At 47.6% G+C, this 24,343-nt stretch overlaps 2 protein-coding genes across 2 annotated transcripts in view; one reads left to right on the top strand and one right to left on the bottom strand.

The window, feature by feature from the left end:
* Positions 1–277: 277 nt before the first annotated feature.
* Positions 278–879, bottom strand: LOC100584979. Its single transcript, XM_030810201.1, is given in 2 exon segments — positions 278–379; positions 381–879. Coding segments are annotated over 2 exon segments (513 nt in total). The 5' UTR covers positions 792–879.
* A 785-nt stretch (positions 880–1,664) lies between these two features.
* The window catches only part of TRIM71 (tripartite motif containing 71), an 82,914-nt gene continuing 60,235 nt past the window's right edge, over positions 1,665–24,343 (top strand). The window contains exon 1 of the mRNA XM_003256820.3: positions 1,665–2,593. Coding sequence (XP_003256868.2) covers positions 1,742–2,593 — 852 coding nt within the window. The 5' untranslated portion in view covers positions 1,665–1,741. The remainder of the gene's footprint in view (positions 2,594–24,343) is intronic.

Raw genomic sequence — 24,343 nt, 5'->3', positions numbered from 1 at the left:
TTAAATAAACGGAAGAGTCGTTCTCTGCTCCTCGCTCAGAAGGTTTCAAAGGTCGTCACACTGAAGCCCGGGGGCGTTCATCTCCCCAGCGGCCGGGAGAAGGGAGGAGGTTGGAGGGAGGAGGGAGGGAGCACACAAAAGCGGGCCGTGCTGAGAGGGCTAATGTTTCCTGTTTGCCTGGAGCCCCCTCCCCTGCCTCCCCTCCCCCAGCCCCCTCCCAGCACTCGGGCGGAAGTGAGTTTGCTCCTTTGGAGATTAAAAGGATTCCGAATTCCGATCAGTCCCAATAACCGGCGTACTGAAGAGAAGAGGAGGAGGAGGAGGAGGAGGCAGAGGCGGCAAAGCAGAGAAAGAGGGGGCGCGCGCGCGCGCACGCACGCAACCCGAATTGGGGGAGTTGTGCAAAGCCCCAGGAGGCCGGGGCACGGCGGGAGCAAAGCTCGGTAGGCGCAACGCGGCCGAGGCCACCCGCGTCCGGATCGGCGACTCGTTTCAGAAAGATGACGCGGGCGCGAGCCGGCGGCGTTGGCCACGCGGCTCCCGAGCTCGCCGCGCGGGGCTGTTGCCGGTTCCACTGATTCATCCAGCGCGCCCGAGAGGAGCCTCCATCCCCGAGGCTCAGGATCGGAGGGGGGACCAAGGCGAGGGCGAAATGGCCCGATGACAAAGGAAATGTGATCCCCCTTCTCTGCCAAGGTTTCAGAGAGGACGGACGTGAGGAGGAGGAGGGGCGCAGGGCGCGCGCGGAGCTCGGATAGCATTGCACGACGGCCCGCGCAGAGCGGGTACATCTAATATCTCCCTGCCGATGAATAATTCAGAGCGGCCCGCGGGGACCTGCGGCCCCGCGCGCTAAGCCGAAGGGGAAGGAGCGTGCGGGAGGCGCCCAGGCCAGGCGAGGCGGGGGCACGAGGGCTCCGGGCCGCGTGGGGCGCGCGTGCGTGTTAAGCGCGGGCAGCCGCGGCCCGGCTGGGCAGGCGCGCGGGAGACTCGAGGCGCGTGGGACGCGCGTGCGTACTGCACGCGTGCGGCCGCGGCTGGGCCACCACGAGCTGCAGCTGCTGCGGGGCCCACCGCCCTGCAGGGGAGGCCGTGCCTGGCCGTGCGCAAGCCCCAAGCGCAGCACGCCGGGCCACCCAGGAGCCCCTGGCCGCCGCGTCATGCGGCGGGGCGGCCGACGTCGCGCGGGGAGACACCGGCTTGGCGACGCGCCGCTCCCGCCTTTACTAGTTTGGGGCGCCTTCCCCTCCCAAGAACAGACTAAATCCGTTTAAAGAAAAGCAACGCACCAAATACTCGTGGAACCAAATTCTGCTCTCGCCAGGACTGGGACTGCACAGCGAACTCTCCTTTTGGGAACTACTTTCGGCTATCGCGAAGCGAAGCCCCAGCTGCTCCAGGGAGTCTTCCGACCTCCCTGCCCCCTCTCGCCCCTCGCCTGTCGGGGCTTGTTCCGGCGTTCCCTCTTCGGAAGGCACGCGGCCCCCAAGTTATCCGGAGGAATCTGTGTCGCCGGTGGATAGTAGCATTTAATGCCTGCAGTGTCGGGGGTGGCAGCGCTCGGGCCGGACGTGGCGAGGCCAAGCGGGCAGCGCTGCTCTGGTGCCGGCTCCCGGATTGCAGGCCTAATCGATGCATTTTTCTGAGTGAGTCGGTGCCTCCCCCACCCACCTCGTCCGCTCTCTCCTCCTCCTCCTCCTCTTCCTCTCTGGTCTCCTCCCTCCTGCGGGCTGGGTTGCAAATGGCTTCGTTCCCCGAGACCGATTTCCAGATCTGCTTGCTGTGCAAGGAGATGTGCGGCTCGCCGGCGCCGCTCTCCTCCAACTCGTCCGCGTCGTCGTCCTCCTCGCAGACGTCCACGTCGTCGGGGGGCGGCGGCGGGGGCCCTGGGGCGGCGGCGCGCCGCCTACACGTCCTGCCCTGCCTGCACGCGTTCTGCCGCCCCTGCCTCGAGGCGCACCGGTTGCCGGCGGCGGGCGGCGGCGCGCCGGGAGAGCCGCTCAAGCTACGCTGCCCCGTGTGCGACCAGAAAGTAGTGCTAGCCGAGGCGGCGGGCATGGACGCGCTGCCTTCGTCCGCCTTCTTGCTTAGTAACCTGCTTGACGCGGTGGTGGCCACTGCCGACGAGCCGCCGCCCAAGAACGGGCGCGCCGGCGCTCCGGCGGGAGCGGGCGGCCACAGCAACCACCGGCACCACGCTCACCACGCGCACTCGCGCGCGTCCGCCTCCGCGCCGCCACTCCCGCAGGCGCCGCAGCCGCCCGCGCCTTCCCGCTCGGCACCCGGCGGCCCGGCCGCTTCCCCGTCGGCGCTGTTGCTCCGCCGGCCTCACGGCTGCAGCTCGTGCGATGAAGGCAACGCAGCTTCTTCGCGCTGCCTCGACTGCCAGGAGCACCTGTGCGACAACTGCGTCCGAGCGCACCAGCGCGTGCGCCTCACCAAGGACCACTACATCGAGCGCGGCCCGCCGGGTCCCGGTGCCGCAGCAGCGGCGCAGCAGCTCGGGCTCGGGCCGCCCTTTCCCGGCCCGCCTTTCTCCATCCTCTCAGTGTTTCCCGAGCGCCTCGGCTTCTGCCAGCACCACGACGACGAGGTGAGTGCGTGGGGGCGTGTGTTTGTGTCCATCGGATAACTGCGTGTTATCCGACAGGGTCTCCCGGCCGGTCCCACAGCGAGGGGAGGAGGCCCTTTCCGAATTTGCTTTGTATTTCCTTTGGCTACGTGGCAGTCCTTGCTACCAAAGTAGATCATGACCTGGGAAGTATGTAGAAGTGGATTCTGTGTACGTGTCGCGAGGGGCCCCGAAAAATCCCATAGCGTTGGGTCCTCCCTTTCCCGATTTTAATTTCTGTGTGGCAAAACGCGGCAATCGTCTTCAGTTAGGCATGAGTTGGGAAGAGATAGGTGTGCGTGTTTGTGTAGACGTGGCCTGCTCTTGTGGGCACACCAGAGGCCTCTCAACGTGCTGAGAAGGCGCTCCTTTATTTTCAGATTTTTGTTTGGAAAACTCATAGATTGTCTTTAAAATAGAGTGAGCCCGGAAGAGATGGTTGTGTGGGTGAGTGCGTGCAGTTTGTGTGCCTCCGTAGACCTGGTTTCCACGTGCGCACTTGTGAGGGGAAGACTTTTTTTGTTGTTGGGACAGCATGGCAGTCCTTGCCTCCTTATGTTTGTTAAGTGGGAGCGTCTGTGGATCTTTGAGGGCCAAGGGCCCCCAGTCTTAAGCCCTTCTCTTTCCGCGGCTGCTTCCTATATTGTTTAAAATGCGTGTTCTGGCCCCTGAATTCTCCTAGCGTGAAATTGCCGTTCGTGGGCCCACGGCTGCACCCCGAGATAGAAGCGGAATAAGGGGACGACGTTACCTTCACCCGCCTGAGTCTCTTGGGCCGCGCCCGCCTGCCCCGACTTCCAGCCCTACAGGAACCGGTTTCCCTGGTTAGGAGGTATCCACCCCGCTCAACCAGGGGCTCGACTTCCTTAGAAAACACCAAGGCAGCCGTACGCTGCTGGAACGCCGGAGTGCAAAGGCTCTTAGGGCTACATCGCAACCCTCGGGCTCGATTTCGCCCTTTGGGCTGTCTAGTAAACTTTTGCTTATTTTTCACACAGTGTGACCCCTTTCTCCTTTCCACTTTGGTATTACGCGAGTGTCGTCTTCTCCCTCGAACCCAATAAAGGCAGGCCAAAAGTCTTGAGAAGCGGGCTCTTGCCGAGGGGGTCGGTAAGTTAGGCGATCTACCTGTAGACCAGTGAGAGAGGGTGTGGGTGAAAGTCTTGACTTAGAGCGTAAGCTGGAGACTGCAGAGGCTTTAAAAGCTATAGTGGGGGTCATGGCCTGTGTAAGCTGGAGAGTGGGTACCGAGCACCGCAAAGGTGAGCCCAGCGGCGCTGCCTTTTCCACTCCTAACCTGTTATTTGGGGAGGAGGGCGGAGCTATTGCCTGATGGCCTTTAGCTGGCTTCTCCTGTTGGAAAAAAGTTGAAATTCTAATCTACTTGTTGTAGGCATCTCCTTTTAAAAGGTTTCCTCTAGGTAAGAAGGTAGGGGGCAGTTATCTTTTTTTTCCGTTTTTAAACTTTGAATGGACTCCTAGTTTTAATATACTATGGGTTCATGTACTTTCATCACTTTTAGAAAAATGAGTGATTGAGGTAAATACCGATCCAAATCCCAAGAACAGAAAAATTGAGCCAATTCACTTGCAGATTTGGATCAAATGCAGGGCGAGCAGAAATGGGGTTGAATCCACGACTTTCCGCTCCTGAGAGGTGTTTTTAGTTTAAATGTCAGTTTATATTTCCAGTTAAAGATACACCTATATTTTATTTGGGCTGAAACAGTAGATGCTCAGTGTTGGCAGACTTGTAAAAGATTTACTCACTTTTAAAATTAGAAAACCCTTCAAACCGCATTGGGGAGTGTGAATTGAGAAGTGAAGCTCTCCACTCACCCTGGGAGGTACTCGGAAGCTCTTCAAATTCACTTTTTAGCATGTGCAATGTCAGGTTGAAGTAACTAATAATCCTTAACATAAAATTTGCTCAGTTTTGAGCAAGATTCTACTTGCTCTCTTTAACTTTTCATTAAAAACGTTTTGGAAATTAGTTGTTTGGCCCTTTTATTCATTCCTGGATTTAGAACGCTAGAAATTTGAGATTAAAGGTGACAAACCAGTGTTCTGAGTAGAAGACTAAAGTGTTAGGAGAGACAGCACTAACAGGTAGTGAGGTTCATAAACGGTTCCACCCACAGGTTAAATAATTCCTTTTCTTTGAAGGAAGTGATCACGTTAACAGTTTGAGAATATTGTTCCTTTAAAAAGTCATCCCTCTCTGGCGGGGAAGGAGCTTTAGGACATTTGGAGGATGATAGACTGACCCATATCTAGACTCTGATACACTGCCTAAATCCACATATTTTAATGTGTATACTGTCTACCTCAATTTTTAAGATGAGCTCCTTAACTGAGTTGCTTCCCTTGTCAACAGGCTCCGTTAAATAATTCAGAGCAGCACCTTTTCCTTATAGTGACTAAGGCCACCTGACCTTGGGAAGGAGGCCCAAGCACCCTACCCCAGCTTGCAGGGTCTCTCGCCCAGGGGGACTTTCTTCCTTAAGCATCCCCTTGGAAATGCCTTCTTAGGACTGGCAAGTGAGGTGTCTTGTCTGAGCAATTGGCTTTAAACCGTAATGATGATAACCTGGAAATCTTTGGGTTTTCCAACGAAATACTGAGACTTGCTTGCTGCTACTCTTTTATTTGGCTTATTTCAACAACATAGTTGGGGCTTTTCACTAGTTCTGTGCCTACAGAGTCCGAAAGGCCTGTAGGCTCCGTGGCCCAGCCAGCATCCGGGCGGGGAATCCGAGGTCGCCGTCCCCTGAACAGCTGGACGCGGGCCCGCTGCGTGCCGCGGGTCCCGGGAGAGGCGGGCGCAGGCAGAGTCGCCGCGGGCCTGCGCCGCCGCCCGGCCAGCCCGGAGCCTGCCTCGGCTCTGGGGACGTGGCCTGGCCGGCGGCTGCCCTTCTCCCCGCAGGCACCTCCTGGGGTGTTCACGGCCGCTCTGGTCATGGAGAAGGGTCTTCGCTTGAGTTTTCGGGGAAGAGTGTCACAACTAGGGAGTTGTGAGCGCTGCTTCAGCTGCTCACAAGTGGCCCTTTTAGTGTTGTTTTGCTTTTGGCACATAGAATGTGAGCCCTTTGCAGCCTTGGAGGCGATACTGGGAGCAGAAATCCTGGGTGTGTTCTGTGCCTAAGCTGGGCGTCAGGATTCTGTGAATGGCGGGAAGTTGAGCAGGGTTTGAACCCGGGAAAGCCTCTGTCACTAGCGGTGAGGGGCAGTGGGGGTGACATTGTTGCCACCAGGAAAACATTGTAGCCCGCCCCACCCGAGGATGGCAATATTGTTCCCAGTTAGGCAGGTCTGGGGGTGGCGTTTTCTGGAGTCTGGTTGGAAAAAGGGGTGCAGGTGTTGGTAGAATCCATGCAGTCCCTGTGTTGGGCTTTAAAATGCCTCCTGAAGAGAAAAGTTCTAGAATTCCAACCTGATTTGACCCTGAACATTGAGCACTCCTGGGACTGTCTCCTGGCAGGGAACTTACTAAGTGGCTTCAGACACTTGGAACAAGGAGGTTTGCTGCCTAAAATAATCGGTTGTTGTGTGAATTTCTGTTTTGTATATTGTAAGTCATATTGTAAATGGGACTGTACCTGTATTCAGCACCAGTGTTTATTATTCTCTGTTCCCAAAGTCTTAAGTTTTTTCAGGTCTGCATATACTCAGTGTATGCATGCTTATTTTTAAATTATATTAATGTTCTTGCGTAAATTATAAAATCCATAGCAAAATATTTTTAAAAGCATAATACAAATTTCCCACTTACACTGCATGTCGAAGTAATTCTCTTTTTAAAGGTGTGAAATGTAGATACAGCTAAAGAACCACTTTCCTATCTTTTTCGTCTTTAGAGGCAATCAGATGTAACTAAGTTGGTGAAATTCATGATAAACTTTGAGAATTTCTACCAGAAATTGGGATTTTAATTGGAATCCGATTGATTCATATTAATTTCAACAGCTTTTTTTTTTTAATTTTTTTAAAGTAAGGACAAGGAGAGAAAGTGAACAGAAATAGGTATTCTAGTATTTCTGTTACTTGCCTTCAACCTGCTCTACAATACTGGGTGAGTATGTCCTGAGTGCAGACATCTCACCTACTGGCTGGAAAACCAAACTTAACGTGCCTTGAAAATAATTACAGAAGTTGTTGCTTTGAATCCAGTTCAGCAGGTAGACATTTGGAAGCCTATTGAATTCAGAAAATGCTTGATAAAAATATATAGGAGGGAAATGTTCATTATTGATATGTTAATTGCTTAGCCTTTGTGGGCTTAAGCTATTTCCACTAAAGTGCGTAGGAATGGATTTTTCAACATGGACTCTCAGGAAGTGGGCCACGGCTAGTTTGGCAAGCCTGTGCTGATGAGGTTGCCTTGAAGGCATAACCTGTCATAAACTATGCTAGTAATATGGAGGCTGTTGTGGTATCAGCATTGTCTGGGAAACCTTTTGTGATTATTTGTTCAGTTTCCTTCCTTTACAAAGATAAACTATAGTGGTTTTAGTGGCTTGGGGATTGCATAGATTTGGTACAAGATTTTTATTTCCAATTCTAGGAATATACATTTTGGAAGACAAGATATTTGGGGAAAAAAACTGTACTTTTTCTAGACTTCCAGTTCTTCATTTGACAATAGTATTTATTCTTTATCATTGACATTGTTTTCAAAGTGAAATAGTTGTACCTGAAATGGGGAAACCCAGGAGGCAGAGGTTGCAGTGAGCCGAGATCGTGCCATTGCACTCCAGCCTGGGTGATGGGAGCGAGACTGTCTAAAAAGATACAGGGAAATCTTCCTAAACGTGTTTGAAGAGGGTCAGGCGCGGTGGCTCACGCCTGTAATCCCAGCACTTTGGAAGGCCGAGGCGGGCAGATCACGAGGTCAAGAGATCGAGACCATCCTGGCCAACATGGTGAAACCCTGTCTCTACTAAAAATAAAAAAAAAAATTAGCCAGGCATGGTGACGCGTGCCTGTAGTGCCAGCTACCTGGGAGGCTGAGGCAGGAGCATTGCTTGAACTGGGGAGGCGGAGGCTGGCAGTGAGCCAAGATCATGCCACTGCACTCCATCCAGCCTGGGCAACAGAGTGAGACTCGTCTCAAAAAAAGAAAAAAAAAAAAAAGGTGTTTGAAGATTGGGTAAAAATTGCCATTACCCATCTAGTTCTCCCTCCTATTGTATTATAGCTACTTAATACTTTTATGTAGTCCTTTTCTTTTTTTCTGAGATGGAGTTTCACTCTTGTTGCCCAGGCTGTAGTGCGGTGGTGCGATCTTGGCTCACTACAACCTCCACCTCCCGGGTTCAAGTGATTCTTCTGCCTCAGCCTCCCAAGTAACGGGGATTACAGGCGCTCGTCACCTTGCCTGGCTGATTTTTTTTCTTTTTTTTCTTTTTTTTTTTTTTTTTTTTTTTTTAGTAGAGACAGGGTTTCACCACGTTGGCCAGGTTGGTCTGTAACTCCTGACCTTAGGTGATCCACCCGTCTCGGCCTCCCAAAGGGCTAGGATTGACTACAGGCAAGAGCCACCGCGCCTGGCCCTAGTCCTTTTCTTCCCAGCCTGGAGTGCAGTTGTACAGCTCCTTAAAGCCTTGACCTCTCAGGCTTAGGAGATCCTCCTGCCTGTGTCTCTCAAGTAGCTGGGACTACAGGCTCTAGCCATCACACCTGGCTAATTTTTGTGATTTTTGTGGAGACGGCGTTTCGCCATGTTGCCCAGGCTGGTCTCGAACTCGCAAGCTCAAGCGACCTGCCTACCTAGGCCTCCCAAAATGCTGGGATTTCAGGCATGAGCCACCTCGCTGGGCTAAATAGTCTTTTTCTTTTCTTTTTTTCTTGAGACGAGTCTGAGTCTCGCTGTGTCACCCAAGCTGGAGTTCAGTGGTGCGATCTCAGCTCACTGCAACCTCCGCCTCCCTGGTTAAAGCAATTCTTCTGCCTCAGCCTCCCAAGTGGCTGGGACTACAGGCATGTGCCACCATGCCCGGCTAATTTTTGTATTTTTAAAAAGTGGAGACGGTGTTTCACCATGTTGGCCAGGCTCGTCTTGAGCTCCTGACCTCAAGGTGATCTGCCTGCCTCGACATCCCAAAGTGCTGGGATTCAGGTGTGAGCCACCGTGCCTGGCCCTTAGGTAGTCCTTTTCTAGAAGGATCTCAGGAGGCTAAAATGTCTAGTTTCCTCAAGTACTGCTTAATATGGATGCAACTTTCTCCTCACATGTAAAATTATGAGCATAATTGGGCTTTATGTCTTTTCACTGATAAAAGGAACTAATAATCATGCATATATAGTAAGGGAGTTAGCTCTTGTGGAAGCTGTCAATGAAGTAAAATGGCTAAAATGCTTTTTTTGAAGTGATTTGCCAGGGTAAAACGTGTTTATAAATTTTTCTGGTTCAAGAGAAATTTTCATTAAATAATTCTGTAGCTCTAAAATTTAACCCCCTCTGAGTTATTTCTGGTGCTAAAAGTCACATGGTTTGCCCTTTCTCCATCCAGTTCTCTACACACGGCAAGGTTTCTTTTGTCTGTATTCATTCTTAGCAAATAAAGGACCATTTCAGTGTCATTTTTGACACAGGCGAAAGGGTGAGATGAATTCTGTACTATGCAGGCAGTTTCAAAATACTGCTTCCCCCCTTCTCCCACTCCCACCCATAAAACTAATAAAGGTTAAAGGCCTGGCTCACTAAGGCTGTTTTTGCTATCTCTGACATTTTGGAAGAGAGCAAGAGAAAGATAATGATAAAGAATTACAGTTGCCTTAAAGGGAGCAAGATGCCACCCATTGAAGCCTACTCTGTTACCGCTTTTCTTCTTGACCTTTCAAGCATTGTGGCTTGCAAGAGTAAGCTTGATCCATCTTTCCTCTAAAGCTGATGTGACCTCCTGCTTGTTCAATACTAAATTATTCCCCTCCTTTTGAGGTTTTGTCTATACTCACAAACTGAGTTGACTGAAACCAGATTGACTGTTTTGATTGACAAGACTCTGACTTGTCAACCTAAAAAGTGGGAGGAGTAGAGGGCCTAGTGGTGTCCCTTTACATTTGAAACGATTTGACTTAAATGATATTCCAAAATAAATCTTTGCCTCTTCATGCCATCTCTTGCCTTCCTCATGCTGTAGATAAATGCAGTTTGCTTACAACTGGTTTTGAAGGTAGAATGAAATGAAATGGGGGAAGATCCCACTCAACTACTACCATCCAGGCAGGGTGCGGTAGCTCACGTCTGTAATCACAGCACTTTGGGAGGCTGACATGGGCAGATCACATAAGGCCCAGAGTTCGAGACCAGCCTACCAACATGGTGAAACCCCATCTCTACTAAAAATACAAAAATTAGCCAGACAAATCCCAGCTACTGGGGCTGAGGCAGGAGAATCACTTGAGCATGGGAGGCGGAGGTTGCAGTGAGCCAGGATCATGCTATTGCACTCCAGTCTGGGCGATAGAACAAGATTATGTCTCAAAAACAAACTCCCCCCCAAACCTGAGTTTTAGAGATACTCATATTAGACTTAGGCTAATAGTTTTTTTTGTCATACTTACTGTAGATTTTCTACTAATCCTAGATAGTTCCTAACCGGAACTTTAATTCCCATCAGGTGAGTTCTTTTTTTTTTTTTTTTTTTTAGAGGAAGTCTTGCTCTGTCACCCAGGCTGGAGTGTAGTGGCACCATGTTGGTCAGGCTGGTCTGAAACTCCCGACCTCAAGTGATCCACCCACCTTGGCCTCCCATAGTGCTGGGATTACAGGTATGAGCCACCACACCGGGCCAGGTGAATTTTTGTTTGTTTGGTTGTTTTTTTTTTTGTTTTTTGTTTTTTTGAGGCGGAGTCTTGCTCTGTCCTCCAGGCTGGAGTGCAGTGGAGCGATCTCAGCTCACTGCAAGCTCTGCCTCCTGGGTTCACGCCATTCTCCTGCCTCAGCCTTCTGAGTAGCTGGGACTACAGGGGCCCGCCACCACGCCCAGCTAATTGTTTTTGTATTTTTAGTAGAGACAGGGTTTCACCGTGTTAGCTAGGATGGTCTCAATCTCCTGACCTCGTGATCCACCTGCCTTGGCCTCCCAAAGTGCTGGGATTACAGGCATGAGCCACCGTGCTGGGCAATTTTTTTGTATTTTTAGTAGAGACGGGGTTTCACCATGTTAGCCAGGATGGTCTCGATCTCCTGACCTCGTGATCCGCCCACCGTGGCCTCCCAAAGTGCTGGCATTACAGGCGTGAGCCACCGCGCCCGGGCTGGGAGTTTGTTTTTAGTGAAGCTATAAATTATCAGTTGCAACAAAAAATTAGCAGCCAGTTGTATTTCACTCAAAAACAATTTTCCATATAGAAGTAGTAGTCTTTAGCAATAAAAATATTATGTTCAGTAATTATGTTAGCATATTGAGGTTATGATTATTGGGAATGAGTTTCTTTGTCATGAAGGGTAGGAGGATAATTCTTTTTTTTTTTTCTTTTTTCTTTTGGTGGAGTCTCACTCTGTTGCCCAGGCTGGAGTGTAATGGTGTGATCTCGGCTTATTGCATCTTCTGCCTCCTGGGTTCAAGCGATTCTCCTGCCTTGTCTCACGAGCAGCTGGGATCACAGGCATGCACCACCATGCCTGGCTAGTTTTATATTTTTAGTAGAGATGGGGTTTTGCCATATTGGCCAGGCTGGTCTCGAACTCCTGACTTCAGGTGATCCGCCGCCTCATCCTCCCAAAGTGCTGGGATTACAGGCATGAGCTACTGCGCCTTGCAAGGGGGGATAATTCTTGATTGCGATCATTTATCTATATGAGCTTCTGCAGAATAGCACATTTTGTCAACATTAATAGGTTTTAAAGCAGAGCAGTGGGCACAAAAAAGAATAAAGTGGGTGCAGATCAGTTGTGTAGACTGAGGACATACCCTCCTGGCTCTGACACCCTGTGAATTCCAGGGGCCCTTGAATGGACTTTGGAGCCTGAGTGGTCAGTCAGGTCAGGTGCCCCTGAGAATGAGAGCCTTTGTAAACATCTGTTGGCTGCTGCATCCTGTAGCTGTTACTTCTGGAAAGTTTGGCCAGCCATTTTCTTCTCGTCTTAACCTTTTGTAGTTAAAATGTTCTTGAAATGCCAGTGGGTTTGGGGAAGTCGTTTCATATTCTTTTGGAACTAATTGGGATAATTATTAAAATGCTGTTGTATAAAAAATCTGCACGTAAGTTTTGCTGCTAAATATAGATTGGATGACTGCTTAAGCACTGGTGTTTTGGAAATGAGAATTGTGAATGAGTGGCATCAGCAGCCATTATTACCATGTATTGGACACTTAAAGGAAGTCAGGAGTTTAGATCATATATCTCCACATTTTGGTCTGTGTCCTCTGAGATCAGTGTCAAAGGGAGATATTTCTATTACTTAGGATTATCAATAGATTTGTACTGAAAATGCTTCCAGAAATGTAGATAAGCATTGAGCAGGAGAGTAGAAAGTTTAGGTAATAGTTGGAAAAAAGTAAGACTCCTGATAGGCAATCCTAATCAAGTGTCTGTTTAATTATTTGGCTTTGCTTGAGCACTCTGATTCTAGGTTAGGTTCTGCTTTGCCTCAGTTTTTGCATCTGTAAAATGAGGGTAACTCTTTGCAGTGTTGTAAGGAGTACAGCTGAAATATAAAGTCTCATAGCACAGTGCCCTACAATTGAAGGCAATTGTAAACTTTTTTTTTTTTTGAGATGGAGTCTTGCCCTGTCACCTAGGCTAGAGTGCAGTGGTGCAATCACAGCTTACTGCTGTCTCAACCTTCTTGGCTCAAGTGATCACCTCTGCCTCCCGAGAAGGTGCATGCCACGATGCCCGGTTAATTAAAAAAAATTCTTTTTGTAGAGACTGGGTTGCACCATGTTGCCCAGGCTGGTCTCCACCTCTTGGGCTCAAGCCACCCTCCTGCCTGTCCTCCCAAAGTGCTGGGGTTACAGGCGTGAGCCACCTCATCTGGCCCCAGTTTACATTTTATATGAGGTGTTTGAAAACCACTAATTTTTCTTATAATTTTTTTGTAGAGACAGGGTTCTCACTTTGTTGCCCAGGCTGGTCTTGAACTCCTGGCCTCAAGTGATAGCAGTCCTCCTATGTCAGTCTCCTAGAGTACTGGGGCTACAGGCATGAGCCACTGTCCCCCACTAGAAAACACCAATTTTTTTTTTTTTTTTTTTTTTGACACGGGCTCTCGCTCTGTCGCCCAGGCTAGAGTGCAGTGATGTGATCTCGGCTCACTGAAAGCTCTGCTTCCCAGGTTCAAGCGATTCTTCTGCCTCAGCCTCCCGAGTAGCTGGGACTACAGGCATGCACCACCATGCCTGGCTAATTTTCTTTCTTTTTTTTTTTTTTTTTTTTGAGACGGAGTCTCGCTCTGTCTCCCAGGCTGGAGTGCAGTGGCACGATCTCGGCTCACTGCAAGCTCCGCCTCCCGGGTTCCTGCCATTCTCCTGGCTCAGCCTCTCCGAGTAGCTGGGACTACAGGCGCCCGCCACCACGCCCGGCTAATTTTTTGTATTTTTTTTTTTTTTTTAGTAGAGACAGGGTTTCACCGTGGTCTCGATCTGTTGACCTCGTGATCCGCCTGCCTCGGCCTCCCAAAGTGCTGGGATTACAAGCGTGAGCCACCGCGCCCGGCCCTTTTTTTTTTTTTTTTTGAGATGGAGTTTCACTCTTGTTGCCCAGGCTGGAGTGGAATGGCGTGATCTCGGCTCAGTGCAACCTCCACCTCCCAGGTTCAAGCGATTCTCCTGCCTCAGCCTCCCGAGTAGTTGGGATTACAGGCATGAGCCACCACGCCCGACTAATTTTGTATTTTTAGTAGGGACGGGGTTTCTCTGTGTTTGTCAGGCTGGTCTCGAACTCCTGACCTCAGGTGATCTGCCTGCCTCCCAAAGTGCTGGGATTACAGGCTTCAGCCAACACCCTGCCGACACCACTAATCTTTAAAGCCAAGATATTGTGTGGGGGCTGGGGAGAGGAAGGGGAACTGGCATATCAAGGAAGCAGATCAACTTGCTCAATGGAACAGTCTAATCTCAGCAACTAGAATATTTAGTAAGCATTAATGTCATGGTATTGTGTGTGTGTGTGTGTGTGTGCGCGCGCGCACATTGGAGAAGGCATCTGAAGAGGAATCGAATCACAAGAAAGGCCTTAAGTCTTCATAGAAGAAGCTTCTCCATTACAAATGGGAATGCTGAGGCCTGGGGTATGAAATGACTTCATGAGAAACTGTTCTGACTCCTAGTCTAGCACTCTTTCCACATTGCTATTTATGTGACAATAACATGTGTTATTGACAAGTGTAGCTTTTTGAGATTAACCCTTAAAAATCTTCTTAATACTAAATTTACTGCCTGAATTTTTTTTTTTTTTTTGAGATGGAGTCTTGCTCTGTCGCCCAGGCTGGAGTGTACAGTTGGCATTATCTTGGCTCACTGCAACCTCTGCCTCCTGGGTTCCAGCATTCTCCTGCCTCAGCCTCCCGGGTATATGGGACGATAGGTACATGCCACCATGCCTGGGTAATTTTGTATTTTTAATAGAGATGGGGTTTCGCCATGTTAGCCAGGCTGGTCTTGAACTCCTTACCTCAGGTGATCTGCCTGCCTTGGCCTCCCAAAATGCTGGGATTACAGGTGTGACCACCATGTCCAGCCTCTAAATGTTTTTGTTTTTTTGTTTTTTGTATTTTATCATCCTGCTTTGACCTTTTCTAAGTCATTAAGGAGAACATTAAAAAGCATAAATGGGCTCTGGTCTCTTAGCCAAAAACTGAGCATGACCATCTTGCAAAAAGCTGCCTGTCATTCCAAAATTAATTTAATAGTAAGTATTACCAGAATGATAATTTAGCAAGGGAGAAAGCTTTGAGTTTTGTTAATCTCTTGAAATGATAACTCCATCTCATAGTATCAGGGTGAGGTGCATCCTCTGGGCATATTCTATTCCAGATTGCCGGGAATGGAGCGCACCTCCTGCTCCTGTCCCCATGCTCTCTCACCCTGGCCCCAACACCTCAGAGCAATTTGGCATTAATGGATTGGGGATTTTTACACTAAGTCTGGCCTCTGTCGATATCAGTAGATTTAAGGACCAATTCCAGCTTTTGCCTGATTATCAACTTCCAATGAGCTATGCAAGTTGGGCTTGACCCTCAGAAGATGCCCAAACTCTGCCTTCATTCCTTTGCAGAAACAAAGGACGCTTTTTAGTTTTCAAGCCATAGAATGCCTCCCCCTGCCCCAAATGTTGAGGGTTTTGTTTGTTTGTTTGGATGTTTGTTTTTTTGCCGGAACTGGAGTGCAGTGGCACAATCTAGGCTCACTGCAACCTCCACCTCCTGGGTTCAAGCGATTCTCGTGCCTCAGCCTCCCCAGTAGCTGGGATTAGAGGCGCCCGCCACCATGCCTGGCTAATTTTGATATTTTTTAGCAGAGACTGGGTTTCACCATGTTGGCCAGGCTGGTCTAAGGTAATCCGCCTACCTCGGCCTCCCAAAGTGTTGGGATTACAGGCGTGAGCCACTGCGCCTGCCTGCAAACGTTGAGTTTTGATGGACTTTTCTCCACGTTATATAAATGGAGGTGGGGGACCGTGGGGGATTTTGGAGATGAAAGGGGAAGAGTGGCTTGAAAAATGCTCTCAGCTTCTTGGTATAGGTAAGACCATGAGCTACAGAGTAACAACTGAATTTAAGTCCTAGTGTTGCCCTGTGTGACCTTGGACAAGTCACTTAACTGACTTGATTTCTGACCTTTAAGATGGGAGTGATAGGGGTGGCTACATCTTCCAGACCTATTTATGGGGAGCTCTTTCACATGAAGGTGCTTTGAAAGAGCTAGAAAAATTTATATTGTAATGTATGTGCCCATAACTGTAAATATCATGAAAAAATTTGGCTTCAACTTTTCTTGCAAGTTGCAGCCAAACAGCTAAAGTTTCTTTTCATGAAATTAAATAATGTTGCTTATCTTCCCTTTTTTTTTTTTTTTTTGAGACAGAGTCTCGCTGGGATGCCCAGGCAGGAATACAATGGTGCAATCTCAGCTCTCTGCAACCTCCGACTCCCGGGTTCAAGTGGTTCTCTTGCCTCAGCCTCTGAAGTGGCTGGGACTACAGGCGCATGCCACCATGCCTGGCTAATTTTTGTATTTTTAGTAGAGATGGGGTTTTACCATGTTGGCCAAGCTGGTATTGAACACCTGACCTCAAGTGATCTGCCCTCCTTGGCCTCCCAAAGTTTTTGGGATTACAGGCATGAGCCATTGCACCCAGCCGTTATCCTCCTTAAAAGATGTTTTTTGGTTGATGGCCAAGCGGTATTTGATGCCATGAAATAACTTGGGCAGTTCCTCATTGCTGACAGAACCTGATGTGTTAAAATTTGCCATCAAAATATTTGAATGCCTATTTCTGCTCAGTGTGAATTGTGGTCTTTGCTAAAGATGTATAAGAGCAGTCTACATCTTGTTCCTTGCTTTAGTCTTGTGGTTTGACTGTTTGGGAATATAAAACTGAAAAGGAAAAGGTGAATTGTGGTAGGGGGGATTCTCTACTTCCCTATATGGCCACTTTGTATGTGGCCTTATTTAAATTACTAGATGAAATTTAAACACTAAAGTTGGCCATGCACAGTGGCTCATGCCTGTAATCCCAGCACTTTGGGAAGCCGAGACAGGAGGATGGCTTGAAACTGGGAATTTCGAGACCAGCCTGGGCAGCAAAGCAAGACACTGTCTCTACAAATTAGCCGAGCACAGTAATTGTGCCCCTGTAGTCCCAGCTATTGGAGGAGTGGAGAGGGCTTGAGGTGGGAGGATCACTTGAGCCCAGGAGATCAAGGCTGCAGTGACCTATGATCATGCCATTGCACTTCAGCCTGGGCAGCAGAGTGAGATCCTGTCTGCTAAAGTTAATGGAATCCAAGTAAGTTCAGATGGGGAGATGAGTTTGAGGCTGAATGAACAGTAATCTTGGGGAATAGCCAGGTGTGGTGGCACACATATATGTTCTCAGTTACTCAAAAGGTAGAAGGATTGCTTGAGCCTGGGAGGTGGAGGTTGCAGTGAGCTGAGATCATACCACTGCATTCCAGCCTGGGTTGCAAAGTGAGACTCCGTCTCAATGAAAAATATTATAATAAAGATTTTAAAATTAGACCTTTTACTTAATTTTTTCTACTTCTTTCAACATCTGTAAGGAAGATACAAGGGTCTCCTCCTCTTCCTCCCTTCCTAGGGGGTGGACGATTGATACATTGAAGAAATACTTGGCGTATCAGGGGCCAGAGCCACATTAATTAGTAGATAATATAAATATAAAGAATTATTGACTGGGCTGGGCGCGGTGGCTCACGCCTTAATCCCAGCACTTTGGAGGCCGAGGCAGGTGGATCACCTGAGGTCAGGAGTTTGAGACCAGCCTGGCCAACACATGGTGAAACCCCGTCTCTACTAAAAATACAAAAACTAGCCAGTCTTAGTGTTAAGCACCTGTCATCCCAGCTACTCGGGAGGCTGAGGCAGGAGAATCGCTTGAACCCGGGAGGTGGAGGTTGCAGCAGGCTGAGATCGCACCACTGCACCATTGCACTCCAGCCTCGGTGACAAGAATGAAACTCTGTCTTTAAAAAAAAAAAAGAGGCGGCTGTTTTTGTTCCCAAACCTGTTGATTGTAATTAACTCAGCTCAAGTAAAGATGAAATAGGAGTGCAGAATATCATAATTTCTATGAAAACTGACTGGAATTTTTATGAAAACTGATTTGATAAAGTAAGCCCTGGGGAAACAGCAGAGAACAAAATAGTCCCACATCCCTGCCCTTGTAGACTTCACATTGGGATAATAAGATGATTCCCTGCCTTTGCTGTGTCCTTAATCTGCTTCTGATGAGTGGAGGCTGCTGCTGTTGCACAGAGGGAGCATCTGTGGATGGCTGGTTTGGAACCCCCAGCTATCTCCCCGGTGTGAAGTAAGACATTCAGTGTGTGATGGTTATAATCTTAAGAGTGAGAGGGGGAGGTTGAGTACAGGCTGCAGGAGTACTGAGCACGCTTTTTTTTTGGCTCAGGCTAAAGTGCAGTGGGAAGAATGACCTGACTTTTTTGTTTGAGAATCAAATGAAATATTTTCTGCAATATGCCCTGTTGCAGGGCATTTTGTGAAGGCATAAGTGAATCACTTATTGCAGGCATAAGTGAAGACATTTCTGTAGAAATTTAAAGTGAAGGAATTCATATGCGGAGAGTGCTGCATGGGGGCTAATGGGAGCACCTGCTATGCCCCACCCCCATCCTTGATCGTTGGAAAAAAAAAATGGGTTTTTGTTTTTTAATTCTTCATTTTCCTAAAACAACAGGTTTTTACTTCCTTTGTTTCTTTTGTTAGCTTGAAAAGAGCCTTCAGGGATTTAGAGGAATATTCCAAGAGGAAAATTCGTTTTTCCAATTTAATTTGATTTTTAAAACCACATAGGTGCTGCAAATACAAAGAAAAACCACAGCTCTGTTCAGCTGTGGACTGACCCAAATGTTTGGAGCTTTGGGGCTCAGAGTTACCTCTCTGTGTATGGATGAAGTAAGGTTTAAGTGTCTCCACTTTTAAACTGAAGTTTTGGTAGGTGAAACTGAGTGATTGTGTTTGTTACGGTGATAAATGGAAACCATTTTAAGAAAGGATAGCAAATCCTCTCATAGCAGGAGATAGTGATTAAGTCTAGATGACGTTTGGGACTTGACACAACAGCTACAAATTTCATGTTAAGCCTGTTGTGCAATAAATCCAGACTTCCCTTGATTGAGATCCTACAGCTAAAGTTGTTACCTGTCTTCATCTGCAGCTTTATTGTTGGTTTATTTAAGTAGATTTTGTGTTAATTACATACACAAATGTTAACATACACAGGCATACAATGAAAGGCATTAAATATACCAGGGCTTCCTAGATCGGGGAAGTTTTACTTCTAGTATAGCCAGTTTTAAAGTTGGAAAATGAACATTTCCTTTTCTCATAAAAGGAAGGATGGTGGGAGGCCGGGTGCGGTGGCTCACACCTGTAATCCCAGCACTTTGGGAGGCCGAGGTGGGTGGGTCACAAGGTCAAGAGATCGAGACCATCCTGGCCAACATGGTGAAACCCCGTCTCTACTAAAAATACAAAAATTAGCTAGGCGCGGTGGTGGGTGCCTGTAGTCCCAGCTACCCCGATACCGAGGCAGGAGAATCGCCTGAACCTGGGAGGCGGAGGTTGCAGTGAGCCGAGATGCACCACTGCACTCCAGCCTGGTGACAGAGCGAGACTCCATCTGAAAAAAAAAAAAGGGATGGCGTTCACATTTGGCATTTTGAGCATTCATTTTGTCTAGGGTCTACTACAGAATCTGAGCGCAGAATTTGTCTGAATTTAATGACATTCTGCCTAAACTGGCAGAATGAGCTATCAGTTCGTTTTTGTCCTAGCCCCATAGAACTTAATTTTTCCAGATTTTTTTGTTTGCTTGTTGAGATGTAAAACCAATTGTCTGACACCCCATCAAAAAAGGTATGTAAAGCATCAAATGGAATAAAATTTAAAAGCTGTGTGCAAGATGAAATTATGAAGATGAGAAGAAGGCGATGTTAAGCTCTTGTTTGAGAGAAGAGGTTGAGTTTCAGGCTCTGCTAGGTTCCTGTTATTGGCATGTTAAGGACATCTGGACAAATCACAGTTTTTTTTTTTTTTTGAGACAGAGTCTCGCTGTCACCCAGGCTGGAGTGCAGTGGCGCGATCTCGGCTCACTGCAGGCTCCGCCCCCCGGGGTTCACGCCATTCTCCTGCCTCAGCCTCCCGAGTAGCTGGGACTACAGGCGCCCGCCACCTCGCCCGGCTAATTTTTTGTATTTTTAGTAGAGACGGGGTTTCACTGTGTTAGCCAGCATGGTCCCGATCTCCTGACCTCATGATCCGCCCGCCTCGGCCTCTCAAAGTGCTGGGATTACAGGCGTGAGCCACCGCGCCCGGCCAAATCACAGTTTTTGCATGTGTAACATGATGGGAGTGGGGGCAGAATGTCCAAGTATAACAGTTCTGTAGCTTCAGCAGGTTAAGATACATTCTCATTTTAATTCCTTGACTTTACACCTATTTGTAAATGTTATCACTGTGAGGGTCCTCTCTCCCTCTAAATGGTAAAAGCAGACAGGTTGGCTCACTGAACAGAAAAGAGGAACCTAGATCAATGAATGCTTAATCAAAAGTATGTTAACACTTGATAGGAGTGAAAAAGGGAGGGGGAAGGGGTTACAGTTTTGTTTTAAATGTGTGTTTAAAAGTAACAACGTTTAAGTGTTTTGGGAAAATGACGTTTTGTTTAGAATTCACAACACTTGTCATTTTAGGTTGTAATTTTTCTGAGTATGTCTATGCCTGTGAGTATAATATTTGATGTTTTTCATTTCTCCTTCCTTCACCATCCTTGGTCAGCTCGTAATTGCTGGATGAATAGAAAACTGAGATTTTTCTTGGGGATATCTTTTATCCTAGGAAGTTACTTTAGTTAACTCTAATCCTGATTTAATTATAAGTAATATATAAACCTGTTTTGTTTGGATTATCTGTAAATTTTATTTTTAAAATGTACCCGTTTCACTTCTTTCCCAAGTTGGGGTGTTCCAGGTTCGTGGGGCTCCTTTCAAGCAACCATTTACATACACAAGCATATAGAGGTTCGTCTTAAAAAATGTGTAGGTGCTACCCTGTACTGACTTGCTGGTCATTACTTGCTCTAAACTTGGCCTTTATGGTGTGAAATTTATTTTACCTTTTTCTGCTTCTGATTGCCTCTTTTATTTGGCTGTTGCCAGCAATGCACATCCTTGTGTCCCTGTAACCCTCTCTTATAGAAGGGAGATCCTCCCCTCCCCCGACAGCTCCCCCAGCAAGGAGATCTCTAGAACCCTGGAGAGGCACGTTTGAGATGTTAATAGATCCCAGCACTTTGCTCCTGAGAGCTTGCCTCCCACCAGCCGCATTTCCTCCCTCCCCACCCCTCCCTTATTGCCAACAATCTAATGAAAAAAAAAAATGGCTCGTCCTGTTGTTTTACTCTTCATTTGTGCAATTGCTATGAGGTGTGCATGAGCTTTTCGTATGTTTATTGGCCATTTGAGTTTTCCCCCTGAATTCCCTGCTCCTGTTCCTGGGCTGATTTCTTGGGTTAAAAAAATTCAATTTGTAGGCATTTTGGATAAATACTGATCACTGGTTGTGTGTTACAAAGGATTTCTCTGAGGCCATAGTTTGCCTCCATTTAGTTTAACTTGGTATACATTTTAAATTTTAGTGTGATAGATGTTTACTTTCTCTACATTTTGTGTCTTTAGGTCCCACCTTAGAAGATAGTCTTGGTATATCATATGAGGTGGATCTAATTTTATTTAGAACAAATAGTGAGCCTAATGTCCTGTCTGTTAGTGAATGGTTTCTTGTCCTTTTTTTCTTTGTACCTTAGCTTTCAGGGAAGCCATTCTGAAAATAGCTGTTGGCTGTGGGTGAAGAGCAGGTATATGAAGGCCCTTAACTTGTGAATGCCAGCTGGCTTGCAATCAGTTGAGTGTTCATGCTTCGTGGCCATATACTGGTAGCTATTATACTGGTAGCTATTAAGGAAATAGTCTCTGCAGACGTTCAGTTATTCACAGCAGACGAGTGATGATGCTTGTATTGGTCTAGGTCTTGTTACAAACCACCCATTCCTTCAGCATGTACCTATTCCTGGGCTGGGCTCTTTTTGTACAGAATTGCTATCTTATAGGTGCCTTTTCCCCCCAATTTTTATCTTGGATTTTTAAATTGCAAAAGAAATAAGTAGTCACTATATAACACAGGCAAACTTGAAGTAGATTAAGAAAAAAACAACAACTTGCCAGTTTCACTTCCCAAGTGTAATCATTGTTAACAGTGTGGATAATATAATTGTTCTTATTTCCTAAGCGTATGCAACGCCATCTTTATGACTGTCTGTAATTTAGTCATGTAAACATTGATATAAAGGTGTTTTGAAATATATATTGCATTTTGTACTGTCTGTAATATGTCTGTGTCACCACCACCACTATCAAGATAGGAGATTTCCACCAGCCCAGAAAGTTCCTTTACTGCATTGCCTTTTAGTACAAATCTGTGGAGAATTTGGCCTGCTTTTCTGGTCATGGGTCTCAAAAGGATTTATGAGAAGTATAGTATTAGGGGCTGTGGATATGGTCAAATCTCTAATGATGGAAAGTTGCAACGTCTGATGTCCTGGCTTACTACTGATCTGAGGATAGTTGTAAAACTTACTAACATCTCCGGGCATGGTGGCTCACGCCTGTAATCCCAGCACTTTGGGAGGCCATGGTGGACGAATCACGAGGTCAGGAGATGGAGACCATCCTGGCTAACTTGGTGAAACCTGCTCCCTACTAAAAATACAAAAAATTAGCCGGACGTGGTGGCATGCACCTGTAGTCCCAGCTACTCCGAGGCTTGAACCCGGGAGGCGGAGGCTTCAGTGAGCCGACATTGTACCACTGCACTCCAGCCTGGGTGACAGAGCGAGACTCCATCTCAAAAAAAAAAAAAAAAAAAAACCAACCTCCTGAAGTCTTTACCTCTATGGCATTTAGCTTCTGAGAAGGCCCAGATTCTATCTCTTCTGTGTTTAAGACATTTGCTGTTTCAGGGCCACAATGCAAATGGCCAGGGCACATTGTTTTCCTCTGAGCGGATGCCTGCTGGGAGGCAAATTCCTTAAGGATTGCTCGGAAAATGTGGATGTGAATTTTGCTCAATCAACACACTTTTCACTGAGCATCTGCCATGTGCCTGGCTCTCTCTCCGGGTGTTTTGAGGATACAAAGCAATAAACAGGGCTTGCCTTCTGGAGACCCTTACATCATTATAAAGGGAAGTAGAATTACCAGGGATTTGCGGTACCGTGGATAATGATGTACACGTGTAGAAGTACTGAATTATTTTGGATTAGGTACTATATGCTTATTATTATTATTATTATTATTTTTTGAGACAGAGTTTCACTGTCGTTGCCCAGGCTGGAGTGCAGTGGTGTGATGTCCGGTTCACTGCAACCTTCCTCCTCCCAGGTTCATGTGATTCTCCTGCCTCAGCCTCCCTAGTAGCTGGGATTAGAGGCACGCGCCACCATGCGCAGCTAATTTTATATTTTTTAGTAGAGATGGGGTTTCTCCATGTTGGTCAGGCTGGTCTTGAACTCCTGACCTCAAGTGATCCGCCCACCTCTGCCTCCCAAAGTGCAGAGATTACAGGCGTGAGCCACCGTGCCCGGCCTTTTTTTTTTTTTTTTTTTTTTTTTTAAATCAGGCACTTAAGGGGCATGCAGTGGAGAAGTGAAGTCCTAACGCAGAATGCCATTTTCTATGTATTCTCCCAGAGGCAGTTGATATAGGGGAGCTAAAGCTCTTTGGTCCTTGGAGGAAGGTTGCTTGTAGAGGCTAGTGAACACTTATGAGAAAGTTCATAGCTTTTCAGGCCTGCTGGTCAATTGGATGTGACAGATTGGTGGTTTCCATTCCTGAAGACTCTTCCTCTTAGGAAGAATGTGGGTTTTGAGCTTTTTTTTTTTTTTTTTTTTTTTTTTGAGATGAGGTCTCGCTCTGTCACCCAACTTGGAGTGCAGTGTCGCGATCTCAGCTCACGGCAACCTCCGCCTCCCGGGTTCAAGTGATTCTCCTGCCTCAGCCTCCTGAGTAGCTGAGATGACAGGCACGTGGCACCACGCTTGGCTAATTTTTGTATTTTTAATAGAGTTGGGGTTTCAGCATGTTGTCTAGGCTGGTCTCGAACTCCTGACCTTAGGTGATCTGTCTACCGTGGCCTCTGGGATTACTGAGCCGCCATGCCCAGCCTTGAGCCTCCTGAATCAGAAATCTAAACTTAGAAGGACATTTCACTTCAGGGGTGTGAGTGGAGGGTGTTTCTTGTCATGGACCAGCTATTATACATGCCATTCAAAACCGTCTTTCATGGATGATAAGGTCCTGTGTGAAAGTGACATGAGCTTTTTTTGAGACAAGAGTCTCATTTGATCACCAAGGCTGGGGTGCAGTGGCACCATCTCGGCTCACTGCAACCTCTGCCTCCCAGGTTCAAGTGATTCTCTTGCCTCAGGCTCTTGAGTAGCTGGGATTACAGTTGCGTGCCACCATGCCTGGCTAATTTTTGTATTTTTAGTAGAGACGGTTTCACCATGTTGGTCAGGGTGGTCTCGAACTCCTGACCTCGTGATCCACCCACCTTGGCCTCCCAAAGTGCTGGGATTACAGCGCGAGCCACCGTGCCTGGAAGACGTGATCTTACCAAGGAGGGACATCTGACCTCCCAAACCCCAGAACTTACAGTAGGCTTTAGGCTGTTTCCTGTGTGCATAATTGTTGAGTCTTCACTGTAGAAAGTTGAATTGATTATTGAGCTTTTTTGGGGGGTATGGGGATGGGGTCCCTTATCACTCAGCACTAGCAGGGTTCGGAATTGGTTTCTCATGTCTAATTCTTCGTCATGCGTGGATCTGCTGGCAAGTCAGAGGTTGCTGGGCTGGAATGGGGTAACGGCATTGAAGGTGGGGGTGCTGCCCCGGGGAAGAGGGTAGAAGAGCCACTTGCAGTGGTCCCAGAAGAAAGACCTGTGTGCTTTTGAGGAGCTGGCT

This window comes from Nomascus leucogenys, chromosome 4 (assembly GCF_006542625.1).
Source record: "Nomascus leucogenys isolate Asia chromosome 4, Asia_NLE_v1, whole genome shotgun sequence".
Classification (NCBI taxonomy): Eukaryota; Metazoa; Chordata; class Mammalia; order Primates; family Hylobatidae; genus Nomascus; species Nomascus leucogenys.
Note: the sequence above shows the minus strand (reverse complement) of the source record. Positions and strands in the feature narration are given on the sequence as shown.